At 41.9% G+C, this 17,140-nt stretch overlaps 1 protein-coding gene across 1 annotated transcript in view; it reads right to left on the reverse strand.

Annotated features, from left to right (window-relative positions):
• Window positions 1-16,987, reverse strand: part of LOC111955378 (protein lifeguard 1-like) — a 36,947-nt gene extending 19,960 nt beyond the window's left edge. Inside the window, exons 1-5 of the mRNA XM_023975606.3 lie at window positions 16,836-16,987; window positions 2,938-3,309; window positions 2,109-2,221; window positions 1,460-1,660; window positions 553-681 (exon numbers count right to left, since the gene is read on the reverse strand). Coding sequence (XP_023831374.1) covers window positions 553-681; window positions 1,460-1,660; window positions 2,109-2,221; window positions 2,938-3,286 — 792 coding nt within the window. The 5' untranslated portion in view covers window positions 3,287-3,309; window positions 16,836-16,987. The remainder of the gene's footprint in view (window positions 1-552; window positions 682-1,459; window positions 1,661-2,108; window positions 2,222-2,937; window positions 3,310-16,835) is intronic.
• Window positions 16,988-17,140: the final 153 nt, after the last annotated feature.

Consider the following 17,140-nt stretch of genomic DNA (forward strand, 5'->3'; position numbering starts at 1 on the left):
GACAGTATGTATTAATGACAGTAATAGTATGTGATAGTAATAGTATGTGATATAATAGTATGTGTAGTAATTGTTGACAGTAATAGTATGTGATAGTAAAAATAGTACTGATAGTAATAGTAGTAACAGTATGTAATAGTGACAGTAATAGTGAGTGATAGCAAGTGGCAGTAATAGTATGTGATAGTAATAGTGACAGTATGTAATAGGTGACAGTAATAGTTATAGTGACAGTATGTAATAGTGACAGTAATAGTACGTGATAGTAATAGTATGTAACAGTATGTAATAGTGACAGTAATAGTGAGTGATAGCAAGTGACAGTAATAGTATGTGATAGTAATAGTGACAGTATGTAATAGTCACAGTAATAGTATGTGATAGTAATAGTGAAACTGAAACAAAGGCCATGGAGGCAGAAAAAGACTCCATAATATCATGGTTTGCAAAACCGTAAGTGTGACACTGACAGCAAGGTGGGAGTAAGGATGGAGTGTGTGTGTGTGTGTGTGTATACGCGTTCATGCCTGTGTGCATGTGTGTACTACTGACCTGTAGTGAGAAGAGGACCACGGTGAAGCAGACCACAGCGGTGATGCCCACAGCCATGATGACAGTCTCCGTGTCGTAGAAGCTGGCGATCATCCCCACCATGTAGGACAGACTCAGGGTCAGGATGGACTGAGGGCAGACAACAACGTCAGTWTTACAACCACAACACATCCCTCTCAGAATGTTATATAACTAATATATAGAGACAAATCAGTTCATCAATTGTATTTAAAGCCACAATATGTAACTTTTTGGGCGACCAGACAAAATTCACTTACAAATGTGAGTTATAGATCTGTAATTCTCATTGAAAGCAAGTCTATGAAGTGGTAGATCTGTTCTATGTACACTATTTCTATGCTTCCAGTTTTTAAGTTTAGTTTTCAGGTTTTGTACACCAGCTTCAAACCGCTGAAAATACAATATTTTGGGTTATGGAAAATGAAACTCTACACTATATTTGCTTGTTTTTTTTCATATAAAAACTGAAATTAGGCAAACATTTAGAATTTTAGCAACCAGGAAATGGCAGAGTGCTTTCTGCATAGTGCACCTTTAATCAATCTAATCTGTGTTTCATCGCTTCGTTGATTTCACAGTTTTATAAAACGTGACAATATCTATCTTATATTTGTAACTCTAGTCTAATATCAATATCTACCCAATTCCAGCAACATTGTCCCAAACCAAGACCTGAAATATTAACAGATACATAGGGTTGATACATTAGACAATGCATCTATTAGAGGTTAAAAGACAGAGTCTAAGTCCCAAATGGCACGCTATTCCCTACGTAGTGCACTACTGGCACCCTATTCCCTACATAGTGCACTACTTTTAAAATAGAACACTACATAGGGAATAGGGTGCCATTTAGCATGCAGCCAGAGTCAGGGTGGGGCTGTACCAATGCGATCAGGTTCCAGGGGTGTTTGCGCCGGAACTCTCCACAGCAGCTGAGGGTGATGAGAGACACAAAGAAGATGGCGTAGGACACGTAGTACGTCCAGGGGTTACGCCGCACAAACAACTTGGCATCGTCCACGAAGGTGAAGACGGCCACGAAGGAGAAGGTGACCATCAGCTGAACGGTCAGCACCAGGAACACCTAGGAGGAGGAGGAGAAGGTTGGACAGACAGATGTTATAGGACTGTCTCAAGAAAGATTTTCAAGAACTATGACAAAGTGTCAGTCAACATTGGCTATTGAAATTAAAGTTGAAACATTGCTGGTTAGATTTGTTAGGGAATTACTTTATTTTGAATAATAGTCAAAAACATGAAAAGAATAGCAGATCATTGTTTTATTCATGAAGTTTATTTGGACAGGGACAATGTACAGCAAAAACAGAGTACATCTCAAAAGTGAGGAGTGATGCGTTGCACCATTTATTTATTTACATTTTTGCACCAGATTTAGGTAAAAGCTAATTTACATCTGAATAACTAGGAGCTGATAGAATGGTTTGGTTTCAATCTCCTCCACTCACTCAACTGACAGCATGTTATTCTGTTCTCATTCATGCAGTCCCGTCCCCTCTAATCTCCTGTCTCACCTTTCTGATGAACGCCTGTCGGATGCTCTTGTCCTCAAAGCCAGAGTTGGTAAACTCCTCGTTGTCGTAGTAAGACGGCGGCACGTCCCCATGGTAACCGTCACCCGCGGAAGCTGAAAACCCCAGACAACAACAACAATAAGGACCAAATAGCAACCATGTGTTTAATCACTACAGGGGTGAGACTATTGGCAATCAAATGCTTGTAGATTGTGAGACTATTGTATGTGTTGTTTTGACACGGATCATTAACAGGGTTAGTTCAATATAGTTGTTGATCAGTCAGTCAGTCAGTGAGACAGTCAGTCAGTGAGACAGTCAGTCAGTGAGACAGTTTAACCTCAGGAGGATGATGTGTGTGCTTCTTCAGCACACTAGGTTGATGATGGACAGTGAAAGACACAGGCAGCAATTTCTCAGGGTAATTATACATCCATCTAAGTCGAAAACCAAACAGTGACCTTAAGAATTTCCAAACCTGCCTTTCAAACTGACATAAGCAGGAGTGAAGAGTGGTAACAGAATTAATTTAACTGTACCTGAGCACATTGTGTTTGGCCCACTTGGAATAATGATGTATGACATGGGCTTGAGTGTTACAAAACATTTAAGTGTAGAAATAATGTGCATGTTAGCCCAGGTCTTAGGACAGTTTTGCAATCTTATAGCTATTAAAGCATAGAATGGAGGTAAACCCAGAAGAACCAGAAAGAGTGTCTAGAGAGCAACCTTTTCCTAGATTCGCCATGACACCATATGACTTCTCTTCCAAACATAAATCATGTGAAATGTCTCAAGCACAGCTATATGTCCACTACGGTCTACTCACTGTTGGGGTCACCAGGGAACCCTGGCTGTGCAGGTTGCTGGTAGGGCACTGTGGGGTAGGGGCCCTGGGGATAGGGCATCTGAGGGTAGGGTCCCTGTCCAAACCCTGGGCCTCCCTGGGGAAATCCGGGCTGACCATAGGGTGCAGGTTGACCATAGGGGGCAGGTTGATCGTATGGTGTAGGCTGGCCATAGGCTGCAGGCTGGCCGGGGTATGGAGCTTGCACTGGAGCCGGGGTGTAGTTGGGAGGGGCTATCCCGAACCCGGGCTGGGGCGGTCCGTAGACGTTGTTGTGGAGGGGGTTGTTCTCCCCCATGACCCCGGGGTAGCTGTTCTTGTCCTGAGACATGGTCTGTTTCTCTCACTGGCGGCCTGAGGAACAAGGAAACAAAGAAAAATGAAAAGAAACCGGCATTCACAGGAACAGACCACTGTTGGGTGGGACTTTGCATTTGAGATAACATGACAAGCTGGAGTTTTCTGGAAAGTGAGGCAGGGGAAGGGAAATGGTGAAACATTGTAAACTTAGGCTAATGATGTTTGACAACTTCAGCATTAAAGTATTTTTCTTCACCTTGCTTGTTTTACTCCCTCCCTCTAAAAGGAGGCACCGGGAAAAGTAATGATAGTCTTAGCACGGTCTTGGCCACACTGGCAAAGATTCAAACACTGAATCTGCCTGATTACAAAGCTGATGAGAACACCGAGGAAGCTGGCAGGCAAAAGGCCCAGGCAGCAGCCCAGTGATTCTTCCTGAGAACACCCAGACAGTTTTCACACAGTCACATATCCTCCATCAACACTGCTAAGCTGCTTAGTTAGTCTGCTCTCTGCAATGTACAGGAGGCAGGGTGAGAGAGGAGGCATTGATGACACAAGTTGAATCAAGCCAAATTAAACACTGTCCAACGACTGGCTGTTCTTGAATAGGCTAGGTGATTCTGGAACGTTAGGTTAGGATCCACTTGTCCTGACAATAGGATTCTCGGTAAACTGAAATGGAAGGATGTAGAATGACAGACCCCTTTGTCCACGTCTAGGCCTAATCCAAATAATACACTCTCACTGGAGAGAACACTTTGTGCCCAGTCACTCTCATGATGTTTTGTTGTGCTTTTCCCCCACTGCATTGTTACACCACCACCAGGTCAAACTGAACTTCAGTGGAGGCTGGTGGGCGGAGCTAGAGGAGGACAGGCTCATTGTAATGGCTGGAATTGAATTCATGGAGCGGAGTCAAACATGTGGTTTCCATATGTATGATCTGTTTGATACCGTTCCATTTATTCCATTCCAATGAGCCCGTCCTCCTACCAGCTTCCACCGCTGGACTTAGAATTTTGCACCAGCCAGTATGCTATTTAACCAAACAGTGTTTAGGCTATGGGGCAAAACAAAAATAAAAGTTAAACTGCATGTTAGCCTATAAAGCAAAAAAAAAAAAAGTTTGTTTTGCAAACATCTTGAAGACCCAGTTACCAGTTGACTGAATAGGACCTGACGCGTTTCACAAAAATACCTAGATGAGGAAAGACGGACCATCCACACAGTCCTTCAGACTTTCCAGGAAATGGTACAGTGCTTTCCCCTAAAAGCTTTCCTGCACCAGAGCACAGCGTCACCACGGACCCAGGCAGGTGGTGTCTTGGTAATTGAATGCATTATTAATCTGCTTCGCTTTGGTAGGAGACCTGGGCTGAGTCCCAAATTGCACCCTAATCCCTACATAGTGCACTACTTTTGACCTGGGCCCATAGACGTGCACTATATAGGAAAAAGGGGACGCACCCTTCAAACACTTGCCTTACTGCAGGGGTGTCAAACTCAATCAGCACAAGGGCTATATTGGGAAAAAAACAAGGAATTCACGGGCCAGACATAGTCTATCATGTTAGTTTTTACACCCAAAAACTCATGCCTATAACTGGTTTTATTTGAAAAAAAGATGGCCCTTTATAATTCCACTTACGTACATGGATGCTGTATATAGCATTAACATATTAAAACAAAAGGAATAAATTATATCTGTTCAGCCTTTGCTGCTATGCTTTCAGATGTGAATAATATGCTGTCACCCAAATCAAAAAGCATTTAATAAACAACAAAAAAATGTAGATATAGGTTGTTAAACATTTAAACTTTTTTTTGCACTGCATGGATCACCAGTGCGGTTGAATGCAGTATTGCTGTATGGCGTTCTCAAAATGTATTGCAGTTTATTAGCCAGCCTAGGATACTGCTCAAATGTTGCTGTAATAGGCCGACATGTTTTTCCTTTGCATGGTGTTTCGTTGCAAGTTTAGGTTTTTGGTTATTCATTGTCAAGCTTTAAAAACCAAAGTCAGACTGCAACATTTATTAGCCTAGCTAGGACTGTGGCATGTGTCTGTATACTTTCCATCTGCTGTGCAAGGTAAACGAGACACATGATAGCGGCGCAATTGAGGTTGAATTCACGATGCCAGTGCATCAGGCTGTAATTTCATAAAGTAGATGACTCAACTGTCGACTAATTTATACTTGCTTATACAAACAAAAACTCAAACAACAAGCTCCRGCGCTCAGGTCTGTTCAACGCTGGTCCGACCAATCTGAATCCACGCTTCAAGACTGCTTCGATCACGCGGATTGGAATATGTTCCGCATCGCGTCCAACAACAATATTGACGAATATGCTGATTCGTGAGCGAGTTCATTAGGAAGTGCATGACGATGTCGTACCACAAGCAACGATAAAAACATTCAAACCAGAAAACCGTGGATTGACGGCAGCATTCGCGTGAAACTGAAAGCGGCGAACCACTGCTTTTAACAGAGGGCAAGGTGACCGAAGCCATGACCGAATAAACAGTGTAGCTATTCTCTCCGCAAGGCATCAACAGGCAAGTCTCAGTACAGAGACAAAATCGAGTCGAAATTCAACGCATCGACAAGAGGTATGTGGCAGGGGTTAGTCAATCCACGATTACAAAAAGAAAACCAGCCCCGTCGAGGACAGGATGTTCGTCCAAGAACAGGCTAAACAACTTTTTGCCCGCTTTGAGGACATACAGTGACTGGAACGGCCCCCTAAAAAACCTGCGGCTCTCCTTCACTGCAGCCGAGGTGAGTAAAACATTTACGTGTTACACGTCGAAAGGCTGTGCAGGCCAGAGGCATTCCCAGCCGCGTCCTCAGAGAATGCGCAGACCAGTGCTGGTTGTGTTTTACGGACATATTCAATCAATCCTTATCCAGTCTGCTGTTTCCACAATGTTAAGAGGGCCACAATTGTTCTTGTTCCAAGAAGCTTAAGTAATGAGCTAAACGCTAAACCGCCGTAGCACTCACTTCGTCATCATGAAGTGCTTTAGAGACTAGTCAAGGACCATATCACTCCAACCCACCGGACACCTAGACCCATCCAATTTGTTACCGACCAATAGGTCCACAGACGACGCAATCGAACACACTGCATGCCAACCCATCTGGCAGAAGGAATACCCATGTGAGAATGCTGTTTCATCGATTACAGCTCAGCATTTCCACCAAGTACTCCAAACTGTCATCAAGCTCGAGACCTGGGTCCTCGACCCCGCCGTGCAACTGGTCTGGACTTCCTGAACGGGCCGCCCAGGTTGTTGAGGGTAGTGAACACATCCTCCCCGCTGATCCTAACACTGGGCCACAAGGGTGCGTTCTGAGCTCTCCTGTACTTCTGTTCAACCACGACTGGCGTGGCCATGCAGCCTCCAACTCAATCATCAAGTTTGCGGATGACACTACATGGTAGGCTTGATCACCAACAACGACGAGAACGGCTACAGGGGAGGTAGGGCCTCGGATGTGTGTCAGGAAATAACTCATATCAAACGTCAACAAAAAAAGGAGATGATTGTGGACTTCCAGGAAGCAGAGGGAGCACCCCTCCACATCGACGGGTAGTAGTGGAGAAGGTGGAAAGTTTTAAGTTCCTCGGTGTTCACACAGGACAAACTGAATTGGTCACCCACAGCAGCGTTGTGAAAAGGCGCAGCAGCGCTCTTCAACCTCAGGAGGCTGAAGAATTCGGCTTGTAACCAAAACATCACAAACTTCTACAGATGGCACATTGAGAGCCATCCTGTCGGGCTGTATCACCGACTGGTACGGCATGCTCCGCCAAACCGTAAGGCTCTCAGAGGTAGTGAGGTCTGCAGAACGCATCACAGGGGCAAACTACCTGCCTCCCAGACCACCAATGTATCGGAAGGCATAAGATCATCAGGACAACCCCCAAGCCACTGCCTGTTCACCGCTTATCATCCAGAAGGCGAGGTCAGACAGGTGCATCAAAGCAGGGACCGAGAGACTGAAAAACAGCTTCTATCTCAAGGCCATCAGACTGTTAAACAGCCACCATAACATTTAGCGGCCGCTGCCAACATACTGACTCAACTCCAGCCTTTAAAAATGGGAATTGATGGAAATTATGTATATGACCACTAGCCACTTTAAGCAATGCCACTTAATACTATGTAACATACTACATTACCCATCTCATATGTATATATATCGTACTCTATATCATCTACTGCATCTTGCATCTTTATGCAATACATGTACACTAAGCCACTTTAAACTATGCCACTTTATGTTTACATACCCTACAGTACTCATCTCATACGTATACGTACTCTATACCATCTACTGCATCTGCCATGCGTTCTGTACCACTCAATTCATATATCTTTATGTACATATTCTTTTTATACACTTTTTGGTGTGGTGGTAAGGTAGTAGTGTGGAATTGTTAGGTTAGATTACTGTTGGTTATTACTGCTTGTGGAACTAAACAAAGCTTTTTCCTGACACTCGCATTAACATCTGCTAACCATGTGTATGTGACTAATAAAATTTGATTTGATTTGATTTGTGTGTCCTATGGTCCTTTAGTAGTAATTTATACACGTATGTGAATCCTTTATCTTATTTTTTTTATTTAACCTTTATTTAACTAGGCAAGTCAGTTAAGAACTAATTCTTATTTACAATGACGGCCTACCCCGGCCAAACATGGACGACGCTGGGCCAATTGCGCGCCGCCCTATGGGACTCCCAATCACGGCCAGATGTGATACAGCCTGGATTCGAACCAGGGACTTTAGTGAAGCAGTGCCTTAGACCGCTGCGCCACTCGGGAGCCCATATAACTTCATGACCACCAAAGAGACATTTTCTGTAGGCTATGGCAATGACTCCTTGGAACAAAAACTTGGTATGGACATTTAGCCTACAAGTTTAAACTTTTGGTTCTGTAGAAGATTCAGTCAGTGCCATTAGTGATGATATGATACTGCACACTGGCTGGCTCGTGTGTGGGTGTGGCTGGGTCTGTGAGAAAGGGTGTGTGTGTGGCAATGCACTGCCGTTTGGTGTACAGCATGTTGGTAGTGCATTGCTGTGACTTGTAGTACAGCACAGGCTATATGGAAGCGGGAAAAAATGAATTGACAACACAAATAATTGCACGGGCCAGATAGAAATGTGTCCAAGGGGCCTTGTGTTTGACACACATGCCCCCTTCCTTCACTCTACAGGGTCCCTCAGCCATCTCAAGCTCACTCCATTCTATTGTCATCCTATAAAACACATTTAAAATGCAGGTGATCAGGGCCAACCACATTTTTTTTTAAACGCATACAACTGTATGGCAGGTTTATCGAGTGATTTGTGGAGACACTTCTGGTTGTGTAACTTAGCCTTTGTATCCCTAGACGGTAGCTTCTGCACAACAAGTTACCCTTGGCTTGTACAGTCAACCCCCCCCCCCCCCCCNCCACACACACACACACTAATCCTGTCTCTCTCACACTCAATAGGATAAGCAAGGGAAAGCAGAGGGACAGATCACATCACTACAGCATCTGGGGCCACCCCACCCCTCCTCCCCTTCACTCCCTCTTTTCAGGCCACATTGAATAACAGTAGAATTATGTAACACCTGACTGTCCCATTTCCCCTTGGTGCCAAAGCCTGCATGTCTCCCAAATGGCACCCTATTTCCTATAGAGTGTACTACTTTTGAACACAGCCCTATGGGCCCTGGTCAAAAGTAGTGCACTAAAAGGAGAATAGGGTGCCATTTGGGACGTAGCCCCCTGCACCCCGATACGGTCTCTGCACACTGGCTTGACCATTGGGGACTCGACACAGATGGGTAACATTCATTGGCATCTGGCTTCACAACATTCCCCTACCTGTACAGTACATAGCTACTTCAATTACCTCATACCACTAGAATCGACTCGGTACTGATATTCATATACATAACCATGTTATTTTCTACTCTGCATTGTTGGAAAAGGACCCGTAAGTAAGCATTTCACTTAGTCTACACCTGCTGTAAACGAAGCATGTGACAAATACAATTTGATCATAACAGTTTACAATCCTTATCTGACACAAGCCATCTTGACTGTTCCGACAATCATAATTGCTTGCTGACAAGGTAGGTACAGAACCCAGCAGCAATTCCTGTAAGCTTGATCCATGGGCTGTCTGAACTCACCTCTCTGCATGTCTGAATCAACAAGAATGTAGTGTAGACAATCAATCCATCAGCTCAGTTAGGAACTGTCTGGGACTGAATAGTGGCTTTGCGGACAGCACAAGCTTTCCACGACACCGCTCTTTTACATCTACATTTTAGTCATTTAGCAGACGCTCTTATCCAGAGCAACTTACAGTAGTGAGTGCATACATTTTCATTCTTAGTCACACACTCCCTTTCACACACACACACACACACACGTATATATACAGTGGTTTCAGAAAGTATTCACACCCATTAACTTCTACAATTTTTTTGTGTTGCAGCCTGAATTTAAAATTGAATAAATTAAGATTTTTGTCATCACTGGCATACACACAATACCCCAATGTCAAAGTGGAATTATGTTAAAAYATATATATAATAAATTTCAAACAAACACCAGGGAGGTTTTACAATTCATCGCAAAGAAGGGAACTGACTGGTAGATGGGTAAAAAAAGCAGACATTGAATATCCCTTTGAGCATGATGAAGTTATTAATTACACTTTGGATGGTGTATCAATACACTCAGTCACTACAAAACACACAGTCGTCCTTCCTAACTCCGTAGCCGTAGAGGAAGGAAACATCTCACGGATTTCACCATGAGGGCAATGGTGACTTTAAAACAGTTTAATGGCTGTGATAGGAGAAAACTGAGGATCGAACTGAGGATCGATCAACAACATTGTAGTTACTCCACAATACTAATCTAATTGACAAAATGAAAAGAAGGAAGACTGTACAAAATACAGATATTCCAAAACATGCATTCTGTTTACATCAAGGCACTAAAGTAATACTGCAAAAAAATGTGGCAAAGCAATTAACTTTTTATCCTGAATACATGGTGTTATGTTTGCACAAATCCAACACAGCACATTACTGAGTACCACTCTCCATATTTTCAAGCATAGTGGTGGCTGCATCATGTTATGGGTATGATTGCAATTGTTAAGGACTGGGGAGTTTTTCCAGATTAAAAAAGAAATGGAATGGAGCTAAGTATAGGCAAAATTCTAGAGAAAAACCTGGTTTAGTCTGCTTTCACTAGACACTGGGAGATGAATTCCCCTTTAAGCAGGACAATAACCTAAAACAGAAGGCCAAATCTACACTGGAGTTGCTTACCAAGACAGAGAATATCCCTGAGTTTTTACTTAAATCTGCTTGAAACTCTATGACAAGACCTGAAAAAGATTCGCTATCAACAACCAATTTGACAGAGCTTGATGAATTTTGAAAATAATAATATATATATATATATATATATATATATACACACACACACATGTATGTATGTACGTCTTGGCTGATTTATTTAGATTTTTCCATGATGTCAAGCAAAGAGGCACTGAGTTTGAAGGTAGGCATTGAAATACATCCACAGGTACACCTCCAATTGACTCAAATGATGTCAATTAGCCTATCAAAAGCTTCTAAAGCCATGACATCATTTTCTGGAATTTTCCAAGCTGTTTAAAAGGCACTGTTAACTTAGTGTACGTAAACTTTTGACCCACTGGAATTGTGATACAGTGAGTTATAAGTGAAATAATCTGTCTGTAAACAATTGTTGGAAAAATGACTTGTGTCATGCACAAAGTAGATGTCCTAACCGACTTGTCAAAACTATAGTTTGTTAACAAGAAATTTGTGGAGTGGTTGAAAAACAAGTTTTAATGACTCCAACCTAAGTGTATGTACACTTCCGACTTCAACTGTGTGTGTGATATATATATATATATATATATATATATATATAGAGAGAGAGAGATTATTATTATTAATATTATTTTTTTACAAATGTTACATTTCTTCCACTTCGACATAGTATTTTGAGTAGATCGTTGACAAAAAAGGACAATTCTACCCATTTTAATCCCACTTTGCAACAATAAAATGTGGAAAACGTCAAGCGGTTTTAATACTTTCTGAAGTCACTGTATATTTACCAGTAAACCAGCTCTATGAAACAGCCCAGAGGGGAGCACACAACATTGCTTCTAGCTAATATCAGAAACATTGATCAAGAACCCCTCTGAGGCGCCCATGTTGTGATTGACCAAACCCATGTAACAAAAGTGATTAGGTAATATTCTAAGAAAATGCTTAGTCATTTCCAGGGGCCTGACAGTGAAAGGAAAATTACATGTCTGAGCCATGCAAATCTAATTTGAAAACTAGTAAAATTGACAGCGCTGCAGCATGCTTAGGCAGGCTAGCCTAGCTGAATAGGATGACTAAAGACAGTACAGTATGGGGAGCAGAGATAACATTGTCTGACTGACTGGCTGCTACTGCCTGAGCAGAGATGAGATGACTAAGGAATGAAAAATAATCAAGTCATAGACCAAAAACGAAGTAATATTTTATTACTTCATAGTAATTTCCTATTGATGTCTACCCAATGTGGACCAGACAGTGACAATGGAATATTTTCAATATTTTGGCAATTGAATGTTCACTATTTTTGACTTTGGACATTAAAAAGCTCAAAAATAATTTGAATGTTATCATTTCATAATGCATCTAATGTAAAAAAAAAWATATATAATCTAAACCAAAATGGAAAACTTATTATTTTGTAATAATTTAACCGAAACAGACCTCAAAAAGCACTAATCGCTCAAAACATAGTCCTAATCAATTCACAAGCAATTAAGAAGAAAATAATGACTGCAACACTGTTGAGTTCCACAAAGGTTAAGATGAGAAATTGAAATCTAAGGAGCCTCCTCATGGTGGATAAAGACACTACCACTATCCCAAATGGCACACTACTCCCTATGTAGTGCACTACTTTTGACCCAGGAACAATATGGTGCCATTTGGGAGGTAGACAAGCATATGCCTCATTCATTAAGGGAGGGGGAGCCTCGCCGTCGCTCTGCTCCGTGCAGTCCAGTTCACACACAACCACAATAACTGGACTAACCTATGAACAACAAACTATGTGCATGACTGAACAACAGACAACTACACAAAGTGTCAGGGCTTAGGTTTAGATATGGAAGTCAGCAATGCTGCTCAACGGCTAGGGAGAGCAAGATGTCATTTAAGTGGGGTGGGGACTTGTGTTTTCTTTGATGTACAAGGGGGTGTGTACAGTATGTGGCAGGATGCCACCACTGGATTACCACACTGGATGATGAACTAGGCAACACCATGCACTGGAAACAGCAGGATGTTTCATGTCTCTGATGTCTCGGGTCGCTCAAATTATAAATATCTATCTGCAAATATTTATGCTTGAGTGATGCAGTGCTAGCTTAACTAGACTAAATGTCCATATTCTAATTTCACCAAATAATTCAATACGGAAACCCCAAGAGTTTGAGCTATAAAACTAGATAATATCCCCTCAGTCAGAACACCTGGAAATGCAACATTCTAGAAGGCAGCCAATGAGCTCACTCCACAGCAGCCCGACTGCCAATCCAGCAGAGTAGGCTTATAAACAGGATGTTGCAGTGTCAGCAGCAATTCTAGCCAGGTAAACCTGCAGAGCCCTCCCCCTACTCTCTAGGACATGTACAGTGCTCTGAAGGCAGACAGAGAAAACTAGACAATATGGGGGAGAAAAGTTCCCTGTACGTAACGAGGCCTGTACTTTCTCCTCCTCCATTAATTTATGTACTCTGATAGTCAAGGAATGGAGACAATAGGAGTTAGATAGGGTGGAAAAACTACAGGCCTTGTAATGTAGTAGTAGACTATCTCCCTGCTTTGGTGGTTCCTGATTGTAAAGGACTCAGTGGAGGTGATATTTGACAAGACAGCCTACTATGTAACAAATCATGTACTTTCTCCAGTGGTATCCATTCTTTGGTGTTCACTGTTCACTGATTGTAAAGGAATGGAGACAACGTGGGACAGATGGGCCTATCCCAACAAGCCTACTGTGTAACATGGCCTGTACTTTCTCCTCTCTCTACTCTTTGGCTTTCTCTGACAGTGAAAAGAATGGACTCATAAAAACTTGAAGTGGTTTGAGCAGGTATTTCCATGGCTGCTATAGAGATTCAGTAGTCTGGACCCGATTCAATCCCATCACAGAACGATGGTGCTTGACTCCACAGCAGAAATATCTAGGAACCTATTAGCAAATCGGCCCCATCTTTCTCATCCTTAATGCTACTGGAAAGAATAGGAGATTAATGAATTGTATTTGGATCATGCTTTTAATGTAATGCACTGAAGAGTTCTCAAACGGCAAGCCAGGAAAGGGAAGTGTGCATGTTCGCAATGCAATACATGAAAGAGTCAAATGAATTTGCTCCACATAAGACTAACACAGCTTATGTCCAGAAAACAGCATGCATCCCCAGAACACAGAGAAGGCCTGTTTATCAGATGGGCAGACATTTCACTATCACGTTACAGGAATATTTTACTGTTCAACTGCTAGGGCTAGGCCATAAAGGGAAAACTATCCAGTCTCAATTATAAACCGTAACAACTACGGGCTAAGACGATGCCAGTATCGCGATACTTGTTAGTATTGTGGCATGGAAACAAACCACGAAGCAGATTTAATATCCTTAGGAAAACAGTACCTCCGGGACAATAACAGTATCACAATACTCATTAGCAGAGGTGTGGACTCGAGTCACAAATTTGATGAGTCTTGGAGCCTCAAGACTTGGGACTCAACTTGACTTATCTGGCCAGGTTTTGCAATGTTTTATCAACATTTTGTGGCACTCTCCATGGATTACCCTCCACACAGCCAGAGACAGTAGCCGCAGCATGCACAAAAACCTGCAACAGATTGGCTAGTAACACGCACACTAGGCCCTCTGATTGGACCAGCAAATTGTCAATCAAGACAGGTCGGGTGAGATAGTCTAGCAGTTCTTGGTTTTTTGGGGGGGGGGGTGAATGAAACTGAATGGGGGGTAAAATACATATTTGTATTCACATTTTAAATAGGCTACACATATACATACACACACATATACATATATATAAAATGTATTATATTTAGCCTACCATTTGTATTTATATATAAATAAAAACACATACACACACCTTTGCCTATTTTATTTGCTTTCTAATATAGGTCTACGGTACTGCACCAAATGACGGTCTCAAAAAACTCAACCAAAAAGTTGCGCGTCTTGATTGTTGAATAACGCCCAGCCATCAGCACTGGCATGTCAAGGAGGGCACGCATATCCAGATTAGTGACCCAGAAAGCACTCGTTTCATTTCCTCCAGTTTTGCCTGACAAAAACAGACTAGGCCATCTAGACTATCCATATAAAATACAGTTGAGAAACGTACTACCGAGGCATCTTTACCAGAACAATAGGCTACTGGCTAGATGTCTTTAGATATCTGTGACATCACACTCCCTTCAATATTATGGAATGAAGATGTGACATTCTGGCAAATTAATGACAGTATTTGTGAGGAAGCAAAGGGCTAGCCAGATGGCAACGAGTGGCCCTCCAAAGTGAGTGTGCTGTGCAGACAGACCATGCTTTCCAGGCAATCCTGCAACCATCGCTGCATACAGGTAGGTAGGCCTTATTATTCTGCTTGCTCTGGATTTCAGAGAAGTGACATGATATCCCTACTTGATATTGGCTGCTAACATGAAAGACTTTCAGCAACAATAAAAAAATGCAGGTGTAAAACGCTGGGGCATCAAGCAACATTTACTACAGTAGGCCTACTGGTCTTTTGTTATATCAAAATTGCTTGAAATMTATTATTCACTTATGACGGTTGCATTTGGAATGAGTTTAAATGAATTTTTTACATCAATATATGTTGTAGACAAAATAATGAAAAGGGCTTTCTGGTAACCTCAATAAATATACTAAGATTTGTAGTAGAACAAGAAATTGCATGTATAGATTTTTTTTCTTCACTTGACTTGAAAAAGCTTGACTCAGCACTTAGAATGGACGACTTGGACTCGGACCTTGTGACTGGAGACTTGCTTGTAACTCGAATAACAGGGACTTGGTCCCACCTCTGCTCCTTAGTATAGTGGCAAGGAAACAAAGCGCCATCGTTTTTTAAAGGACCAAAGAGTTTGATTTGCTTAGTGTTTTCATTTTTGGCCATGGAAAAATTATCACGATACTGGTATCGTCCCGACCATAGTAAAAACAGGAGCACAGTAAAATAAAGTATTTATTGGGAGAAGATGAATAAAAAGTAGGCCTAAACAGCCTGTTGCGGCGACAGCAAGTTTGAGTTATTTTCTTGTTGAGCACAATTCAAGACCTTGAAAATGATGAGGCTGAGTATCAGGCTGCTGGTTCACATTTCTAGAAATAAACAAATATCAGCTGCATGAATACAGGCAGCACTATGATGTTATGTAATCAGCACTAATGTGAATATTCTGTATGCATTCCAACAACGTAAACAATTGGACAGTAGGCCTATCTGAGAATTAAAGCCCACACTGACTGGCCCGTTCTTTCCAGCTAATTGGCTGCAAACAAAGGAAATGGAATGTAAACACTGATAGCATCCCTGTTTGCCTCATAATAAAACGTGCTAGTTAATAAGCTATACATAAACAACGCATCCGTCCATTACAACCGGCTACCTAACCTAATCCCAGCTTTTTAATTCGCCCATCATATCAGTGTTGTACATCCATCCATCCACAGGCCTGAACTACGACGTGCATCGTATCAGTTGAATGCACCTTGCCTCCGCTGACTGAATAAATTATCAGATGGGCCTTCTCGTTTACAGCGCTCGTTCCTAGATGGCGATTTTGTTGTGTAGACTTACCTACAGCAAATGCCTCCCAGACAGTGTTGTCATTCATTAATGCTGAATAGTCTAGATGAAAAATGAGCATGTTYTCTGCGCTTGTACGTTACCTCGCTCTCAGTTGCTAAACAAACCCGTGACTGCGGGAGACGACTGTTAGTTAGCTTAATAACGTTTCATTAAAGAAAATAGTTTCGTTTCGATACACAATAACATAAAAAGGATGGCAAGCTAAAACTGATAACTATATTATGTTAGCACATGGGGAAAATAAAGACGTAGCAGATGTAGCTCACTACCTAGCGAGTTATCCATTCATCATTTCGACAAAGTTGTACAACAAGCTAGCATCGTCAGCTTACCAGTTCATCTTTTTAGCAAACCGAACTGTCTGGCATTTTAGCACCACCCAAGTGTTGTTATCCTACTTAGTCAAAGACAAAATGCATATGTCAATATGTTTGTTCATGTTTTTAGTAAACAACGACTGAACATGGCATGACATGTTCAGCTACGTTAGCCATATGCTAGCTACAGCGTTTACTGCTAAATGTATTTAGAAGCAATTTAATCATTTCCAAATAGAAAGCAACCTTACCCTTCTTAAACAGTGTAATATATTAGCCACTGCAAAACCCCGTTGACTTGACGTTTCGCTTTCGAAACCCAGCTATTTCATCTGATGTAAATGTCCAGTCATCGGTGAACAGCTTTTCCCGCAACAGTGAGCGCTACAGTAACTGACGTCATGTGCTGCTGTTTGTGGAATTTCATACAGTCAGTCATTGGTGGAAACCACCAATTTCTACTGATAAGGGCTATTTAATTGATAACAAATTGTATCCACTATATTGAGTGTACTGTAATTTTGATGCCCTTGCAATATGACTAGAGTCATGTCTG

Source organism: Salvelinus sp. IW2-2015, linkage group LG30 (genome assembly GCF_002910315.2).
Source record: "Salvelinus sp. IW2-2015 linkage group LG30, ASM291031v2, whole genome shotgun sequence".
Classification (NCBI taxonomy): Eukaryota; Metazoa; Chordata; class Actinopteri; order Salmoniformes; family Salmonidae; genus Salvelinus; species Salvelinus sp. IW2-2015.